Below are 17,668 nucleotides of genomic sequence, written 5' to 3' on the forward strand. Positions count from 1 at the left end.
ACTTTATATGCAGGTGTTCATGCTGGGTACTAAGGATATTAAAGGAGAATTATGAAAAACAGTGCCTAAATCATGTGATGTACGGTAGTACATCAGCCATGGTTTTAGGGAGAAACAAATGGCACACTAAAATGGAGTAACTGAGGATCATTATAGGGTTTCCCTCATAGCTCAGTTGGTAGAGAATCTGCCTGCAGTGCAGCAGACCCAGGTTCGATTCTTGGATCAGGAAGATCCCCTGGAGAAGGAAATGGCAATCCACTCCAGTATTCTTGCCTGGAGAATCCAATGTACAGGAGCCTGGCAGGCTACAGTCCATGGGGTCACAAGAGTTGGACACGACTGAGCAACTAAACCACCACCACAGGATCATTTAGTAAAGAACTATTTATAGCAGGAACCGGGCCTCTCCAGCTCAGGGTGTGGGCGACCGGCAGCTTTGCATTACCCACCAACCGAGGAAGGGGGTTTCCCTGGTGGCTCAGATGGTAAAGAATCGGCCTGCAGTGCAGGAGACCCAGGTTTAAGCCCTGGGTTGGGAAGATACCCTGGAGAAGGGAACGGCTACCCACTCCAGTGTTCTTGCCTGGAGAATTCCATGGACAGAGGATCCTGGCAAGCTGCATACAGTCCAAGGGGTTGCAAAGAGACGGACACAACTGAGTGACTAACATTTTTACTTTAATTTGTAAAAGTGTGAAGAGAGGTAACGGAAATAACCCTTACTACCGCCTGAAGAGACAAGGGATAAAACTCTGGGATATACAGAAGAAGGTCCCTCACAGGAGCTGCAGCTTTAGAGGAGTTGAGCCACTGTGAGCCTGTGCTGTCTCAGAGAGAGCTGATGGTATCCTCACCTATAAATACCTCGGCCTCACTCTCCTCCTGCCCTCTCCTCTCCTGCTGGTGCCTCCTGTTGTCCCCCATGAAAAGCCAGATGACAACCTTTTGATGCAGTCCAAAATGCTCAGCCTCCTAAGAGAAAACTGCCATTTAGAGAGTGGATCTGAAGGGACAAATAGAGAATATTCAGCATAGGGAGCAAAATTGTTTATACAGCAATGCATGCTAACATAGTCTTAAGTGTGAGTAATCTAGGCAACATGTATTTTGGACAATAGCATATAAACAGATGAAATATCATTTTCTGAGCATTTCTGTAGTGCTTTATGTTTTATAAAGTACATTCTTAATTTTATATTCACAACAGGTTTAATACAGTGCATTGTTTTATATGCTGGCATCTGGAACAAAAATAGCTTAGCCCCTGGTTTTCTAAGTGGGTAGGCTCCTTCTTCCATTGCATAAAGTTGTTCTGTTCTCTAATAGAAGCAAATGTTGTTTTTAGTGATTAAGAACACAGCTTCAGCAGTAGACCAAGTACTATAAGCCAGGAAGGCAAATAATGTATTATAATTATTTATCATTTGAAAATTCTTTACTTTCACATTCTAAAAATGTACTTACTTCTTTGGCTGCATCAGTTTTTTTTTTTTTTTAATTTTATTTTTAGACTTTACATAACTGTATTAGTTTTGCCAAATATCAAAATGAATGCGCCACAGGTATACATGTGTTCCCCATCAGTTCTTAGTTGGGCACTTGGGATCTTTGGTCTTCATTGCAGCAGCAGGATCTTGGTTACAGCAGGAGACTCTCTCAGTTGTAGCATGTGGGACCTCCTGTTCCCTGACCAGGGATCGAACCCAGGCCCCCTGCATTGGGAGCCTGGAGTCTTAGCCACTGGACTACCAGGGAAGTCCCATTTACTTTCACATTTTTGTAAACTGATCTTTGCTGTGGGATAAAAGAGACTTATATAGTAGAGACTCTTAGTATGATAATGAATTACAAATATTCCAGTGAAATATTGTTATTAAAATTCTGGATCTTGTAGGTAGAAAGACCAGTTTGAGTTCTTGCTCTGCCACTCACCTGCCATGTAAACTTGGTCAGTTTCATCTCTCGCAGCTATGATTAATTGTAAAAATGAGGACAGCAGGTCATACAGTAAGCAAGCTCTCACTAAATAGTTAGCTACTATTAGTAGTATTAATAGGCTACATAATCAAAATTTCAAACTTATAAAATGGGAAAAGTGGGACTTCCATCGTGGTACAGTGGATAAGAATCCACCTGCCAGTTCAGGGGACAGGGGTTCGATCCTTGGTCGGAGATTTCACATGCTGCAGAGCAACTAAGCCCAGCACCACGGCTAGAGATCGTGTGCTCTAGAGCCTATGTGCTGCAACTACTGAAGCTCACATGTCCTGGAGCCCATGCTTGGCAACAGGAGAAGCCACCACCATGAGAAGCCCACGTACTGCAGTGAAGAGTAGCCCCCACTCACCGCAACTAGATAAAGCATGCAGGCACAGCAGTGAAGACCCAGTGCAACCAAAAATAAATAATAACTAATGTGACAAGTTACAGGTTAATTCTTTCTACAAGTATTTATTAAGCAGCTCTTATGTGCTAGGTGCTTTCTTTGCTAGATGGTGGGATGACCTTGTCCTCCTAGAGGCTGAAGGTGCATAATTTGCATCTGATTTATTTAATAGTTGGTGAATCAGTAAATAGTGCCTGTCCTGACTCCATGTTGCCAGGCTGATAGTTTATCAAGCTGAGTTCATTAACTATCAGCTACAAAAAAGAGTAGGTTAGTTTATTTTGTAATAGGTTCATGGTCAAAAAATAGCACCATTTCCCATTGTGCTGGACTCACTAATCTCAGCAGAATGCTAAGTTTGTGTGCATTTGTCCCCTAATGAGTGAGTAACCATTAATTGGGGGAGGGGGCAGGGGGATAGATAGTTAAGAAGTCTTTTTAAATTGTTACTAATATATTGATCATTGACAGACCTTAATATAACAGTCGGTTCCTTTTTCTTTGCCAGTTGGAGTAACTAATGGTGAGTATTATTTGTGCAGCACTGTCAGAAGGCTTCATGTTTGAATATCAATTGATAGCAAACAAAAGAGTCAATAGTTGCTCTGAGTTTTTAGATAGGGTCTCTAGAGTTATTTGAAACTTGCTTTTGATCTGTCGGTTTCTTTAGCTGATCGATGTTACATTGTAGTATTAGCTAATTTAAATTAAATACTCCAGATTTTCATGATTTTATACATGGAAAATTAGTGTTTAGTGGTCTCTTACATGGTAAAATTTTTATTTAAATGTGTTAAATTTATCTCTGTATTTAAAAGATATTAAAGTCATTTTCCCTATGCAAAGCATAAAACTTTTAGTACATTTTGTTTCATATGTTTGGGATACTGTGGGATACTTTGATGATCCCTGGGGAAATCTGATTTTTTTTTTTTTGACTAGAGGTTCCATTTTCATATCAAGTCACTATGGGGCTGTTATCTTTGCTTAATTTTTATCTGTTATCATGACTAAACTTGTTCACTCAAATAACAAATACTGCTGCCAACTTGAGTAATTTCCACCTGACTGATAAAAATGCCAAATGAAATGCGGTAAAATTTAATATTAAGTGGAAAAATAGTTTTGTTAGTATACATTTTTAAGTTTCTTGGTTAATTAAAATCTACTTTGATGCTTTTTATAATTTTCTTTAATACTTCTACCTCCTAAATTTAATAATCTGTTCTTTAAAAAAAAAAAAAAGGCAAGAAAGGGCATAGTAAATGTATCTCTGTTACTTAAAATTTTACCCCTGAGAAGTTATATAAACCAGTGGTGAAAGAAAAAGTGAAAATGTTAGTTTCTCAATCATGTCTGACTCTTTGTGACCCCATGGACTGTAACCCTCTAGGCTCCTTTGTCCATGGAATTCTGCAGTGAAATACTGGAGTGAGCAGCCATTCCCTTCTCCAGGGGATCTTCCTAATCCAGGAATCCAACCCAGGTCTTCTGCATCGCAGGCAGACTCTTACCATCTGAGCCACCAAGGAAGCCCCAGTTCTAAAAAAAAAAAAAAAAAAAAAAACAAATAAAACACAGAAATAGGCCTAGTAAATGTATCTCTGTTACTTAAAATTTTACCCATGACAAGTTATATAAACAAGTGGTAAGAAAACACTTAAAAAAATAGGTTTGTTTATTTTTATGTTTTTGGCTATGGTGGGTCTTCGTTGCAGTGTGTGGGCTTCTCATTGCAGTGGCTTCTCGTTGCGAGCACGGGCTCTAGGCACGCCGGCTTCAGCAGCTGCAGCGCTGGCTCAGTAGTTGGGGCGCACGGACTGTTGCTCCCCAGCATGTGGGATCTTCACAGACCAGGGATCAAACCAGTGTCCTTTGCATCCTTCGCATTGCAAGGCAGATTCTTAACCACTGCACCACCAGGGAAGCCCAGAAAATATTCTTACATATACCTGTCTACTTTCCTATATAGTCCTTTGTATATAAAATGTCCCTTATGTTTTGGAGATGTAGCCATTTGACAGAATAAGAGTTCTTTGTTTGTGGTCCTGAATCTTTATTATATTGGCAATGTGGTAGTTCATATTGAATAATCTAAGTCATGATTGTGGCTTTCTAAAGGAACTTCCAGTTGCTACTTTCAAAAAACTTTACTAAAGAATTCCTCCATTGTAGCCTTTAAGTATTTCTTTTAAGTGGTCAGCTACATTAAGAGATTAAGAAATAGGAAGTAGAGAATAGGAACCAAGGAAATTGGGAAGGTTTAACTCAGATGTAGAAAGTGGTAAGCAGATTTGTTGTTAGATTTTCCCCCGTGGGTTTGGGGAGATAATCATACGTGAATTTGGTTGGAAAGATGAGTTGGTAGAATTATAAAAGGAGAAGGGGTGGCAGAGAATGAGATAGAATCACTAACTCAGTGTACATGAATTTGAGCAAACTCCAGGAGATAGTGGAGGACAGAAGAGCCTGGCGTGCTACGTCCAAGGGGTTGTAGAGTCCAGTGTGACTTAGCAACTGAGCAACAGCAACAACAAATCCTTAGGGGAAGACTTGTCTCATTTAAAACCAAATAGTTCTTTGTTTTACTTGACTGCTTACAGGTAGATGTTTTTAGTTGAGTGCTTTTAGGCAGAGAGTAGGAAAGACAAAGAAAATCACTTAATTACTCTGGTCCTTGTTTTCTTTATCCGTAAAATGAGAACACTGGAATTAACTTCTAAATTCCCCTAAGTTCAAATATACTCTGAATATTTCTAACAGGAGCGTACCATAATATATGGCTTTGAAGTTTGATTTTACTGTATAAAGTAGATAAAATTGATTGGAAGCTGTTGAAAGTGATCAAGGCCTGATATGATAAAAATCCGAAAATACGGTTATGGCAAAAAATCAGAAACATCTAGATCGAATTGAATTGTTATGGGGAAGAGGAAAGAGGAACTAAAAAATGAGTCATTTATTCACTCAACAAGTTACTTTAATTATTTATAAAAAGTGATCTCATAGGTTGAAGGTAATAATACCTGTATATCTAAAGCTCCCACAGAGTACCTAATGTAGTAAACACAAGGTTTTCAGAGCCTCTTTTGTTGCCTATGGTTTGCCATACTTGAGGTTGCCTCCCCGCTTCAACTAGGTTTTACTTTTAGTTGCAATGAGGTAGGAATTTGAGGACACTAAAAGACTTGAGACTGATTAAAAGTCACCATTTGTTCTCTTTCAAATGCATTACCCAAACAATATTTAGCTATTACATACAATGATTTCCACCCTCTCTCCAAATGGGCTGGACATATTTGAAGATGGAAAATCTCCATAATCTGAATGGTTTCTGGGCCCATAGTTCTGGGCACTGATAGTTCTAATGATTGAAGACAGGGTGGAGTGGGCAGATTGCAAGAGGGTATCAAAGCCTGGAGTTGAACCCTTAGAGGGAATTTCTAGATTTTTTCCTACAGCAGTATTCTAACCCTCTTCAAGTACTCCTCTTGGGGCAAAGATTACACATTATTGGCGAAATACACTCTCTGCTCATGGCGAAATACCATTGGGATTCTCCATTGTGTTGTTTGGGAATACAAAGCTTATGTGTCTGCGTGAACATATTAGAGTCCTAAATATCAGGAGAGTCAAGGAGAATTCCTAAACATAGGGATTTCCAGCAGAGAATTTGCATGTTATTTTATTTTCCATATATATATATATATATAATTATTTTACCAGTAAGACTGGTGTCTGGTTGGTTCATTATTCTTAAATTTAAACTATATCTGTTCTCAGATAAGTTATAATGGGCAATCACAGAAAAGAAAAAATCAATCTGTTATATTTGCTTTGTTAGGCAGTGGGTATGCCTGCCTAGGACTAGATAGTTCCTTTGTTTCTCTTGAATGTCTGTGCAGTTTGTGGATCTTTCAGCTCTGTGAGCAGTATAGAGTTGATGTGGGGGGGGGGAGGAGCAGAGCAATGCAGGCTGCTTAGTAGCTGAGAAGCAGTACAGTAAAGTGTTTGAGAGCCTGGGCTCTGGCATAGAGTATAGAGGAACATGTCTTTAGATTTTAGGTTGATCTTAGATCAACCTTAAATCCCCAGGAGGCCATTGTGATTTCACAATTTTCTTTCCAAATCACAGTCAAGTTTGTAGCATATTCCTATTGACTGAGGTGTGGAATGTTTTTTTCTCTTTTGCTCTTGTTCATAAAAATATTTATTAGGACATTCCTCATGTGATCCTGTTGGAGAAGGAAATGGCAACTCACTCCAGTATTCTTGCCTGGAGAAACCCATGGACAGAGGAGCCTGGCAGGGTACAGTCCACGGGGTTGCAAGAGCTGAACATGACTTAGCGACTAAACCACCACCACCATGTGATCCTGAATTGTTACATGTTTTAGTAAGGTCTTTTAATATTAGCTATTATTAATTTAATCTTTTGCTTAAACTATACTGAAAAATTATTTTTGTTGTTGTTCAGCAACTGAGTTGTGTCTGACTTTTTGTGTCCACATGGACTGTACCCCACTAGGCTCTTCTGTTCATGGGATTTCCCAGGCACGAATACTGGAGTGGGTTGCCACTTTCTTCTCCAGAGCATCTTCCTAGACCAGGGATTGAACCCACATCTCCTGCATTGGCAAGTGGAATTTTTACCACTGAGCCACCTGGGAAGCCCCACTGAAAATTATATAGTAACTTAAAAGGAAAACACTGTTCACATTAGGGGAAAAAAACGGAAGTTATAGGCTTGCAATTCCTTTTTTTTTTTTTTTTTCCCAGTTATTTTTGGTACAGTCTCCCCAGAATATGTATCTCTCGGTAGGAATGTAGAGACCATATCTGAGATGGAGATAGAATTCTGCCTAACGATAGGGTAGAGAAACCAGTCGAGGTACGTACCAAGTTATACATCTAGAAGGACACGGGTCCAGAAGAGAAGCAGGTAGGTAAAAACTTGAAAACATCTAGAGTGGATAAGAGATTAAGAATACTGATAAGATAGATGCTATTTCATATATTTAGAAAATGACTCTCTCTGCTTGAATTCCCTTAGCACAACTAATGAGACCTTGGTGTGTTAAACTGTTTTAAAATGATTCTGAAAGATTAAAAATAAAGTAGGTGTTTTAATTCAATTTAAGAACATCAAATGATAAAAACAAGTCTCATAAGATCAATGGGCTATAAATGTTTTAGTTGGTACTTTGAAAGATTAAAGCTCTTTTTCAAACATTCTATGACTTCAGTACTTCGTATTTTTCCCACTCAACCTATATTTGTACCCTCCCTTTAAATATTGTTGTTTCTAGTTTGGAACTTTTGAGAAAAAAGCCCAAACTTGTACGCTTTAATTGCTATCTTATAAATTCTGAATTATCAGTACAGCTTTAGGAAAAAATCTTCATTGGAGTTGCCTGGCATGTTCAAGGACCACCTAGTATAGCTCAGAATTATAGAAGAATAATTAGAAACAAAAAGTAAACATTACCCTTGAAGAACTCTGCTATAAATGGGAGCAAAGAAATGGGATACAGGCTGAGTGTAAGATCATGAAAAAGTTTGTGTGTGTGTGAGAGGTGAGAAATTGCAGCATGTTTATAGTCTAACGGGAATAATGGGAATGATTTAGTAGAGAGAAAAAATGATGGAATAGCGAGGGAGAGAGCTGCTTGTGAAGCATTCTCAGGTAGACACCTGGATTGGATCTTGGGATCAAACCCATGGAGGAGGGCATGGCAGCCTACTCCAGTATTCTTTAGTAAGGTCTTTTAGTAAGGAGAATCCTACGGACAGAGGAAGCCTGATGAGCTACAGTCCATGGAGTCGCAAAGAGTCGGACACTTCTGAAGCAAGATGCGGGTACCAGCAGATTGGATCTAGACCATTTATGGAAAAGTGAGTCATTGACTAGAGCTTGGCAAGTTCAACTGTACTAACAGAATGAAATGCAGGAAATACGGGATCAGGTATTGGAGGGTAATCTGATGATTTGATGATCTTTTTTTATTATTTTTGGAAAGAAATCTCATTAAAAGCTTAAATAATTATCCTTTCAGCATAGTAGTAGAAAGAGAATAAAATTTGAAGGGCGATAAATCTGAGTTCAGATACTTGCTCTGCAATTTACTGCTGCTACTGCTGCTAAGTCGCTTCAGTCGTGTCCGACTCTTTGCGACCCCATAGATGGCAGCCCACCAGGCTCCCCCGTCCATGGGTTTTTCCAGGCAAGTGTACTGGAGTGGGGTGCCATCGCCTTCTCCACTGCAGTTTACTAGCTGACACCTAATAGAACTTGGTTCACAATGTCCCTGTATTTAGGATTGCAAGAAATATTAATGGAACTCACTCCAAGGTGGTTCAAATAAACCTTAAAAGAAGGAACAAGCCCAAGAGGGTGATCAAGGGATGGTTAGGCAGCTCGAGAGCTAGTAACACTAGAAAGCTGTTACCTCACCTGAGGCTGATAGAACAAGGATGGAAATAGTGTTTCCAGAGTCACAGCTCAAGTTGGGAAGGGAAGACCAACTGATTAAGAGCTGTAGTCATGGAGGCAGCAGGAAGGGCACAACCATTTTCCTCTCCTCCCACACTCCAGTTTCCTGCCATCATCTTCCAACCTAAGTAGAAGTCAACTGCATAGGCAGCTTGGGAGATGCAGAGTGTCGGGGTCAGCCTTCCCATCATGGAGAGGAGGACAAAGAAGGGATCTGAGAGGCAAATGGAGAATAATTAGTATAATCACTAAGCCTTAACTTCTCCATATATAAATGGGGTTACTTGCAAAATTGTTGTGATTCCACATGGCTGTCAAGCACCTGCCATATTACTAGCACATAGTAGTGCTGATAATACAGGATGGTGTAGCATAATACATGTATATGTATGGCTGACTTCCTTCGTTGTTCACCTGAGACTGTCACAATATTGTTAATCAGCTATACCCCGATACAAAGTGAAAAAAAAAAAAAAAAGATCGTTTAGCATGAAGTTTAAGAATCCTTAAAAAGCTTTGGAATGAGACAGATCTGAATTTAATTTCTGTCTCTGCCACTTACTAGTCATGTGACTCTGGGCAGGGTACTTCACCTTTTTAGTCTCTGTTGTGTCATTTGTAAAATGGGGAAATAGGCTTACCACAAAGAATTCTAGTAAAGAGTAAAGAAGCCATTGTGAATAGGCACCCGACAGCGCTGGTGCATAGCGTGCAGTCCAGATCGCCACAGCGGCAAGCGTATGTTTTGATTGACTGGTAAGAATAGTAAATGAGGCTAGTTTCCAAGTAATACTCGTCTCCAGCCCCCCCCGCCCCCCCTCCTTTTTTTGGCCCTTATTCTCAGGTTTCCACCCCACCACACACAGAGAGACACACACACCCTTTTTTTCTTGCCCTTATTCTCAGGTATTCTGACTGGGGCCTTCATTTGTCATGCAGGGGTCAAGATGACTGTCGTTGCACTTTAGACTATTAGAAAGTACAGTTGTACAGTTTTAGCTTAGCTTTTTAGGGTGTCCATTTATTTTATGTTTTTGGTTTATGGTCAATAAACATAGTTAAATGGGCCTAAAGTTGAAAGGCACAGAAAAAGTTGAAAGTACTGAAATTTGAGAAATTAACCTAGATTTATACATGAAGCTCAAGTGAAAAATGCTGAAAATAAAGTATGTTTTAACAGTTAATTCACAGCTGTTACATAATAGCTAATCTTTGAAATTTCACATAAATGTCACAGTTCTGTAAGCTTAACTTGAGGACACATATATGTTTTTCTTCTTGGCTACATTAGGGAACAATGAAGTAAAACCTCATTGACGTAATTGAACCTGATAACATCTCCTGGTTGTGCTGCTGATGTTTCACTGTGGTGGTGGTGGTTTCATAGAGCTCTGTAAAGCATGTTGGACTTACAAACATATTCAAACAGAAACTTTTATCAGGATTCAACTTTTTAACCACAAAGAAAAGCTGAGTTTATAAAAGCACAGTTTTGGGTTTACTTTATCAAATCAACTAAAAGAATTTTTTTTAATAATAGGCATCTCATATGTTACTTAAATTATGAGAAAATGCTGTTTTTAAAAGTATTTTTGAACAGATGTCTACAGTGTGTGAAAATACTAATTTCTGATACTGTGTAATATTTGAATTTAGATGGAAAGAGACAAATGGAGTACTGGAAGCTCCTAAAAACAGCAATTAAAATTCATCCTTTCATGAAATGCGGAGAAGGCAATGGCACCCCACTCCAGTACTCTTGCCTGGAAAATCCCATGGACGGAGGAGCCTGGAAGGTTGCAGTCCGTGGGGTTGCTGAGGGTCGAACACGACTGAGTGACTTCACTTTCACTTCACTTTCATGAAATGATGTCTTATCATATAATATAACCATGTTTTGAGAACATACCATAGTCACTAAAACTCTTTTTTTACTTGATTCAAAATTTAATAATATTTGAATTATTTATCCTTATATTTATTTATAGGATTTCCTTTGGTATTGAGAGTGAAGTTTAGGTTTTGCTGACTTCGGAACAATTGATATAGAGCATATACTGGCTACTTGGAAGTAAAATTTTAAGAGCTAAGTGTTATTTTGGAGGAATGAATGCTTCTACCAATGTTTCTTAAACTTTTAATATTCATGCACCATCCACTGTGTATTCAGTATGTGTGGTGGTTACCTACCAGTATTAAATAAATGTATTAAAATGAAATGACTCAGTTTTTAAAAATGAAATTAGTGAACATTGTTTGCAATATTAAAGATATTTGTTTTAGCTCACTGTTGAGTAAATCGGTTGTGTGTTGTAGATTCACAACCTATACAACACAATCTGTATATCCAACCAGATTCTTTTCTCTATTTTCTTAAATTGAAAAAATTAAAGCAAAATTGTAATTTACAGTGGAATGCAGCAAGTAGTTTTTTTTGATGTTGATTCTGAATACTGAAATTCAACACAGACCCTGTAATCATAAAGAGATTTCTCACTGAAGATTACTTTTGAGGCTGTGTCTGTTGCTAAGTTAATGGGCATTGTCATGGTTAAAAACTTGAGAAATAGAAGCTCTTTGCATTTTATTGCAAAAAATACTTCTATCTGCTATTTATAGTTTTTATTTGCACTCCATTTTCCCACAGCACACCGAAAAGATGTACTTTGTGTGGCCAAACATTGAATGCATTTACTCTTACACTATTTCTCGACCACTGAATCGTGCCCAGCGTGTGTGTTTTAACCACCAGCCGTTTTCTGTGAATAAAGCCGTGATAGATCTGCAGTTAAGAGATATTCTCATTGTTTAGCCAGGCTCTTCTTTGATGTGCAATAACTGATTGAAAACTAATTCCAGCACATTTCCAAGTCTCTATCATTGTTCACAAAATAATGATTAAATAGGAAAAAAATCCTATTTTGTAGTATGGGTTTTTCAATGATAAACATAAAAAGGTTGCCCCCCATCTTCTGTTGTGTGTATTGAACATAAACCAAGAACTGGTCTAGATTCATCCCATGTGTGCATTTACTCTTTGCAATCCCACGGACTGTAGCCCACCAGGCTCCTCTGTCCATGGGATTCTCCAGGCAAGAATACCGGAAGGGTTGTCAGTCCCTTCTCCAAGGATCTTCCCGACCCAGAGATTGAACTCAGGTCTCCTGTACCGTAGGCAGACTCTTTTACCATCTGAGCCACCAGGAAAGCCCCTAAAGTATTTGCTATGTACAAATATGACAGTAATTACTCTTACCTTATATGCCTTTTCAGTTCTGTGATGTTCCAAGGTGTTGCATAGTAAATACATTTTGGAGATTTTTTGGTCTGTTCTCTCTTCCAGCATAAAGTTTATCATCTGTGTGGCTAATTTTACACATCTCTTGGCAATAGTTTATCTTCTTTATATGCTTTTCCTTTGGGGAAGCACAGAATCTGAATGATGCCTCCAGTTTATGCCACTTCTATTTTAGGAACAGAAATCTTCAGTTTCATATAAGAAAGCTTTATGTGATTGTTCTGGAAAAGTTCTACTGGTTTACCAAAAAGGCTTCACATTTTGCGTGACTGTCATAAAAGTTTCAAAGTAGATAACATGCAGTCTAAAAAAAAAATTCCAGTTTTTAGCTGGTTGTATGGTTTAGTAATATTTTTGCTTTTATGGTTTTGTGTGGTATTATCACACCCACAGATTTGTAGTGAGTTTGTATTAGAGTATTGTTCTTGATTTAGGCTTAACATTTATTTGGAGTTATTTATGTTACTGTTTTTGTTAGTACCTTGAGCTTTAGGAAACCAATTTTGAGCCATTTATTTTTTTGATTGGCAACATAAGGTGTAACACAATGCCAAGAATGCAAATTCAACAGATAAAAGCAATATTCAAATGACATGAAATATCAAATTTTATATCAAATTGGTATAAACATCTCTAAATATTTACTCTTCATTTCTGTACTTTTTTATTGTGGACCACACATTGAGTAACTCTGCTCTAAGATGTGTCTTGCTGTAGCTGTATGATTCCTGGATCATACATCTTCTACTACTTACGCAGAAATTTTGTTTTCTCAAAATCACTAGTATTCTACTTGTCCAGTTTACACAGAAGTCAGTCTTCAGTTCCTAATATGCAGGGGATTTTAGACTAAGACCTGCTGCTTTTTGGCAAATGTATTTTTGGTCACAGAGAAAGTGACTGCAAATAAGACTGAGCTACTGCTCAAGAGTTTATTCAAAACCAGAGTAGCAGGTGGGAAGCAAGGAATGTTAAGAAACCCTCATGATGAAAGTATGCTGGAGTTAGCAAGAAATCAACTTCTACTCAGACTGATGATGAGGAGAAATGAGGCACAGGTATGTCACCATTTGATGGTACCCTTGTAGAAGAAATGTGTGAGTATGGATTGGACAATAGCATGTTAGGCAACTTTGCAGACTCAGACACAACTCTCATAGGTAATCTTTAGTGACGCAACCGGCGGTCCTGTCTTCATTCCTGTCCACTCTGTACTTTTTTTTTGGTGAATTTAAGGAAACATCAGATTTACAAATGTCATGATGATGCGAAGAATGGTAAATAGGCTAGTCAACATTCCACTCTCCAAAGAAATTTGGACAGGCTAAAATCAGGACTGAAGTAAGGTGTTGCACTTGGGACTAAAAAGCCAGTTGTGTAACCATAGTGTACAAATGGAACATGTATTCCCTGGTGGCTCAGATGGTAGAGAATCTGCCTGCAATGCAAGAGACCCAGGTTCAATCTCTGGGTCAGGAAGATGCCCTGGAGAAGGGAATGGCAACCCACCCCAGTATTTTTGCCTGGAGAATTCCATGGATGGAGGAGCCTGGCAGGCTACAGTCCATGGGGTCGTAGAGTCAGACATGACTGAGCAACTAACACTTCTACTACATTTTATGACAAGTATACAAGAAACTTAGGGATTTTAGGTTACTCTAATCTTAATGTGAATGTTCTTAGGAAGTTATTAGTGTCTTAAACTGCATTAATTAATGTCTTTATATGATGGTTAAATCACAGCCTGAAGCAATTCTATGAGGACCACACTTAGGACTGTATAAAATACTGTGTAAATTTGATGAGTCTACTAATATATATTAAATTCTTTTCATGTTGCTGTACCATAGCAATTTTGCAGGTACTAGTCCATGAATTTTGTAAGCGGTTGTAGTATGTCTGGATTTTCTTTGGGAAGAAATATGTTTCTCTTCACTGGCAAGAGATGACCTTCTGCAAGGATGTTGACAAGGAGTTGATGATAATGACAAATAATGATTTTTAAAAGGGGTCGCCAAGCTGTAGCCCACTAACCAAATCCTGCTAGCAACCTTTTGTGTGTGGCCACAGAGCTAAGAATATTTGTTTTGTTTTGCATTTTAAAGGATTGTAAAACAAAAAGCAAAGAATATGCCATGGAGACCTTATGTGGCTTAACAAAGCCTAAATTATTTGTACCTTTACGAAAAAATTCTGTCAACTCCTAAATGAAATATTGGACCAATGAAAGAAGAGATAACATTTTAAGATCTTTTGCATCAGGAGCCTTATGACCAGAAACAAATATTTTAGTACATAGAAATTGTGTGATTGGATTACAAATTAACTAGGCTTATGTTCACGGTTAGGGTTCAAAGCTATGTAGAAAATCGTCATTATATCAGTTATTTAGGCAAAAGGAAAAACTTATTTATCAATTTAAGTAAATTTAAAAGAAATTAGCTTTAATTGTAGTTAGCAGCTATAGCTTGCCAAATTTGAGCTAATTTTGTCTCCTTGAGCAGTGACTGTTGGATGGGGAAGTAGCCCCACAGCCTGCTAGGAAGAGATGGGCAGGAAAAAACTAGTCTAGTACTAAGAAGTTATCATTGATAATAATCTATAAAGAAAAGAAACAGGGAAACTAATTAAATCTGTGAATCAAAAGGGTTGTGTGTAACTTTTTATAAATCCACTCTTTCATGCTTTATGTAAACCCCAGGCAAGCTTTTTAAAGGTGCTTTGGACAACAGAGCCTTGTTGCTTGGGAAATAGCACCACCTACTGACACTGGTTTAAAATGACAAATTATGAGCCTTTGGAGAGGGTGGGAAGGGGGGAGAGCGGTGATTTCTCATTTTTGGTGTATTTTTAGTAAATGGATGTGATTTTGGATTTATATTTTTGGTTCTGTGGTAGTAGATATTTTAAAGGTTAATATAGCTTAGTTTAGTGACTTTATTCTGACTCGCTTGCTTTTTCAATCACAGATTGTGCAATTAATGAAATATTCCATCTAGAGATCATTTTTATTCTCACCTCCCCAATTTCTCTCCCAAAATTTAAGCTGTTTTTGTATCTGTAATTGAAGATGCTCCATTTTGTAACTAAATGAATTCTTTTATTTATTTTTTCTTTCAGATGATTCTTTGGGATTGGGACTTAAAGCAGTGGTATAAACCTCACTATCAGGTAAATATAAATGATATCACTAATAATTAACATCTGTAATCAAATTTTTGACATATAAAATTACATTCAGAAGATTTCTATGCCATAAGATTTTTCTTTAGCTGAATTAAAATAACCAAAACTTCATTTAGGTAGATTTTTTAAAAATAAATTTTAATTGCAAAGGAAAAGAAAATGATCAGTAACCAAACGTATATAGTTACTTTTTAAATGTTGCTGGTACAGTCTGGGCTTATCAATAGAAAACTGCACAGATGAATGAATTTTCACAAATTAAACTTCCCATGTAACTAGTACCCATAACAAAAAATAGAACATCACCAGCGTCCTACAAGCCTCGCTTGTGTACCATTCTAGTCATTACATATGTCTCCAAAGAAAATCCCTATCCATACTCCTAGAAATTAGTTTTATTTATGAAATGTATATATATAGATAGATATACACATATGGAATCATACAAAATGGACTTTTTTTAAAGATTTTTCATCACTTTATGTTGGTATCAGTGAAACTGAAAATAGACGTGTAGGAGAACAAAGGAAAATCAAACATCAAGGAATAACTTTGTTAACTTTTGATATATATCTTTATAGATCTTTTCCTAGTTTTCCAGTGTACTGAAATGTATAGTTTATATAATTTTAGTACAAAAATGGTAATATTATATTCCATATGCTATTTTGACACCTGATTTTTTTTATACTAACAGATAAACATTAATATCAAATCCTTGTCATACGTGTGTACGGAAACATTAACTATTTATCACATCTATTTACTTAATATTAGTTGTTCAAACATAACACTTTGAAAAATGAACACCCCTTTGAATGGTTGAGTCTTATTTTTAAACAATAAATGGCATAACCACAACAGCCTATATTCTCTGATGTAACTGTTAGGTGAAGTGAGGAAGGCTACATCTGACCTGTTAAATAAAAGGGACTGGAGTTTCTTGACCTAAATAGTGGCCTTTGCCTCAGTCATGTCCACCAAGATTCTCAGTTTCCAATTAAAAGAGTATCTACGTGCTCAGTCACTCAGTCGTGGGCGACTCTTTGCGACCCTGTGGACCCCACCAGGCTCCTCTGTCCATGGAGTTTTCCAGGCAAGAATACTGAAGTGGGTTGCTATTTCCTTCTCCAGGAAGAGTATCTAAATTACTGCTAAAATCTAAAGATAAGCAAGCAGTGATGGTTCACACATGGGCTTGTAGTCCCACAGAATTTTATTTCTTCTACCTCTCTTTTTCTTTCAAATAATCCTTTAAAAAAAAAATCGAAATGTAGGGGATTCCCTGGCAGTCTGGTGGTTAGAACTTGGTGCTTTTACTGCCCTGGTCTCGAATTTGATCCCTGGTCGAGGAATTAAAGTTACGGTAGGCCACACAGCATGGCGAAAAAAAGAAAAAATTTGAAGTGTAACCCTCATGTATAAAAGTGCACAAGTCACAACTGTGCAACTTGATGAATTTTCTCAGAGTGAATATATACATGTGACCATTTTTCAGATGAATTCAGCACCCCAAAAGCCCCCTGCCTAGTCATCAGCTTTTCCCAGGTGTTATTTCAATACTGATTTCTGTCATCACAACTTAGTCTTTTTCTGAATTGTAAGTAAATGGAATCACTCATATGTGTTTTCTGTTTTACTTCTTTCAAAATTTTTCTGTAAGATTAATTTGTTGTTATGCGTAGTAGTAATTCACCCACTCTTATCCCATTTAGTGTTTTATTGAATGAATATACAATCAATTCATCCAGTCTATAGTAGACTGACATTTATTTTTCAGTTTTTTGTCTATTTCAAGTTATGCTGCTGGAATATTCTTGATGTCTTTTGTTGGATGTTAGAGGGAGGTATGCATGTATATGTTCAGTTTTAGTAGGAAGCACAAGATAATTTTCCAAAGAGATTGTATCACTTTTACCCAGCCATCAGCAGTATATAGATGTTTCCAATTGATCCACATCTTTGTCAACACTTGGTAGTGTGTTTTAAATCATTCTGGTAGCTGTTGAAGAGTATCTTATTGTAGTTTTAATATTTGCATTTCATTGATGGCTCATCAAGTTGAGAATCTTTTCATGTTAATTTGCTACTCAGATATGCTCTGGTGAAGATCTTGTCTCCATTTTTTCCCCAGTAATTATCTGCGTTTTACTTAGTGATCAATAGGAGTTCTTTATGTATTTTGGACATGAATATTCCTTAAGAAATCTTCTCCCTGTCTGTGGCTTATCATGGTGTCTTATTGAAAACACTATTCAACAATCATTTCCTTTTATGTCAACTTATTTCCTTTTTATTTAGT

At 37.5% G+C, this 17,668-nt stretch overlaps 1 protein-coding gene across 2 annotated transcripts in view; it reads left to right on the top strand.

The window, feature by feature from the left end:
• The window catches only part of PDE3B (phosphodiesterase 3B), a 172,577-nt gene that overhangs the window by 90,371 nt on the left and 64,538 nt on the right, over positions 1-17,668 (top strand). For both annotated transcript variants that reach the window (XM_025266694.3, XM_025266693.3), the window contains exon 2: positions 15,301-15,351. In XM_025266694.3, the coding sequence (XP_025122479.1) occupies positions 15,301-15,351 (51 nt within the window). The remainder of the gene's footprint in view (positions 1-15,300; positions 15,352-17,668) is intronic.

The sequence above is a fragment of the Bubalus bubalis genome, chromosome 16 (assembly GCF_019923935.1).
Source record: "Bubalus bubalis isolate 160015118507 breed Murrah chromosome 16, NDDB_SH_1, whole genome shotgun sequence".
Classification (NCBI taxonomy): Eukaryota; Metazoa; Chordata; class Mammalia; order Artiodactyla; family Bovidae; genus Bubalus; species Bubalus bubalis.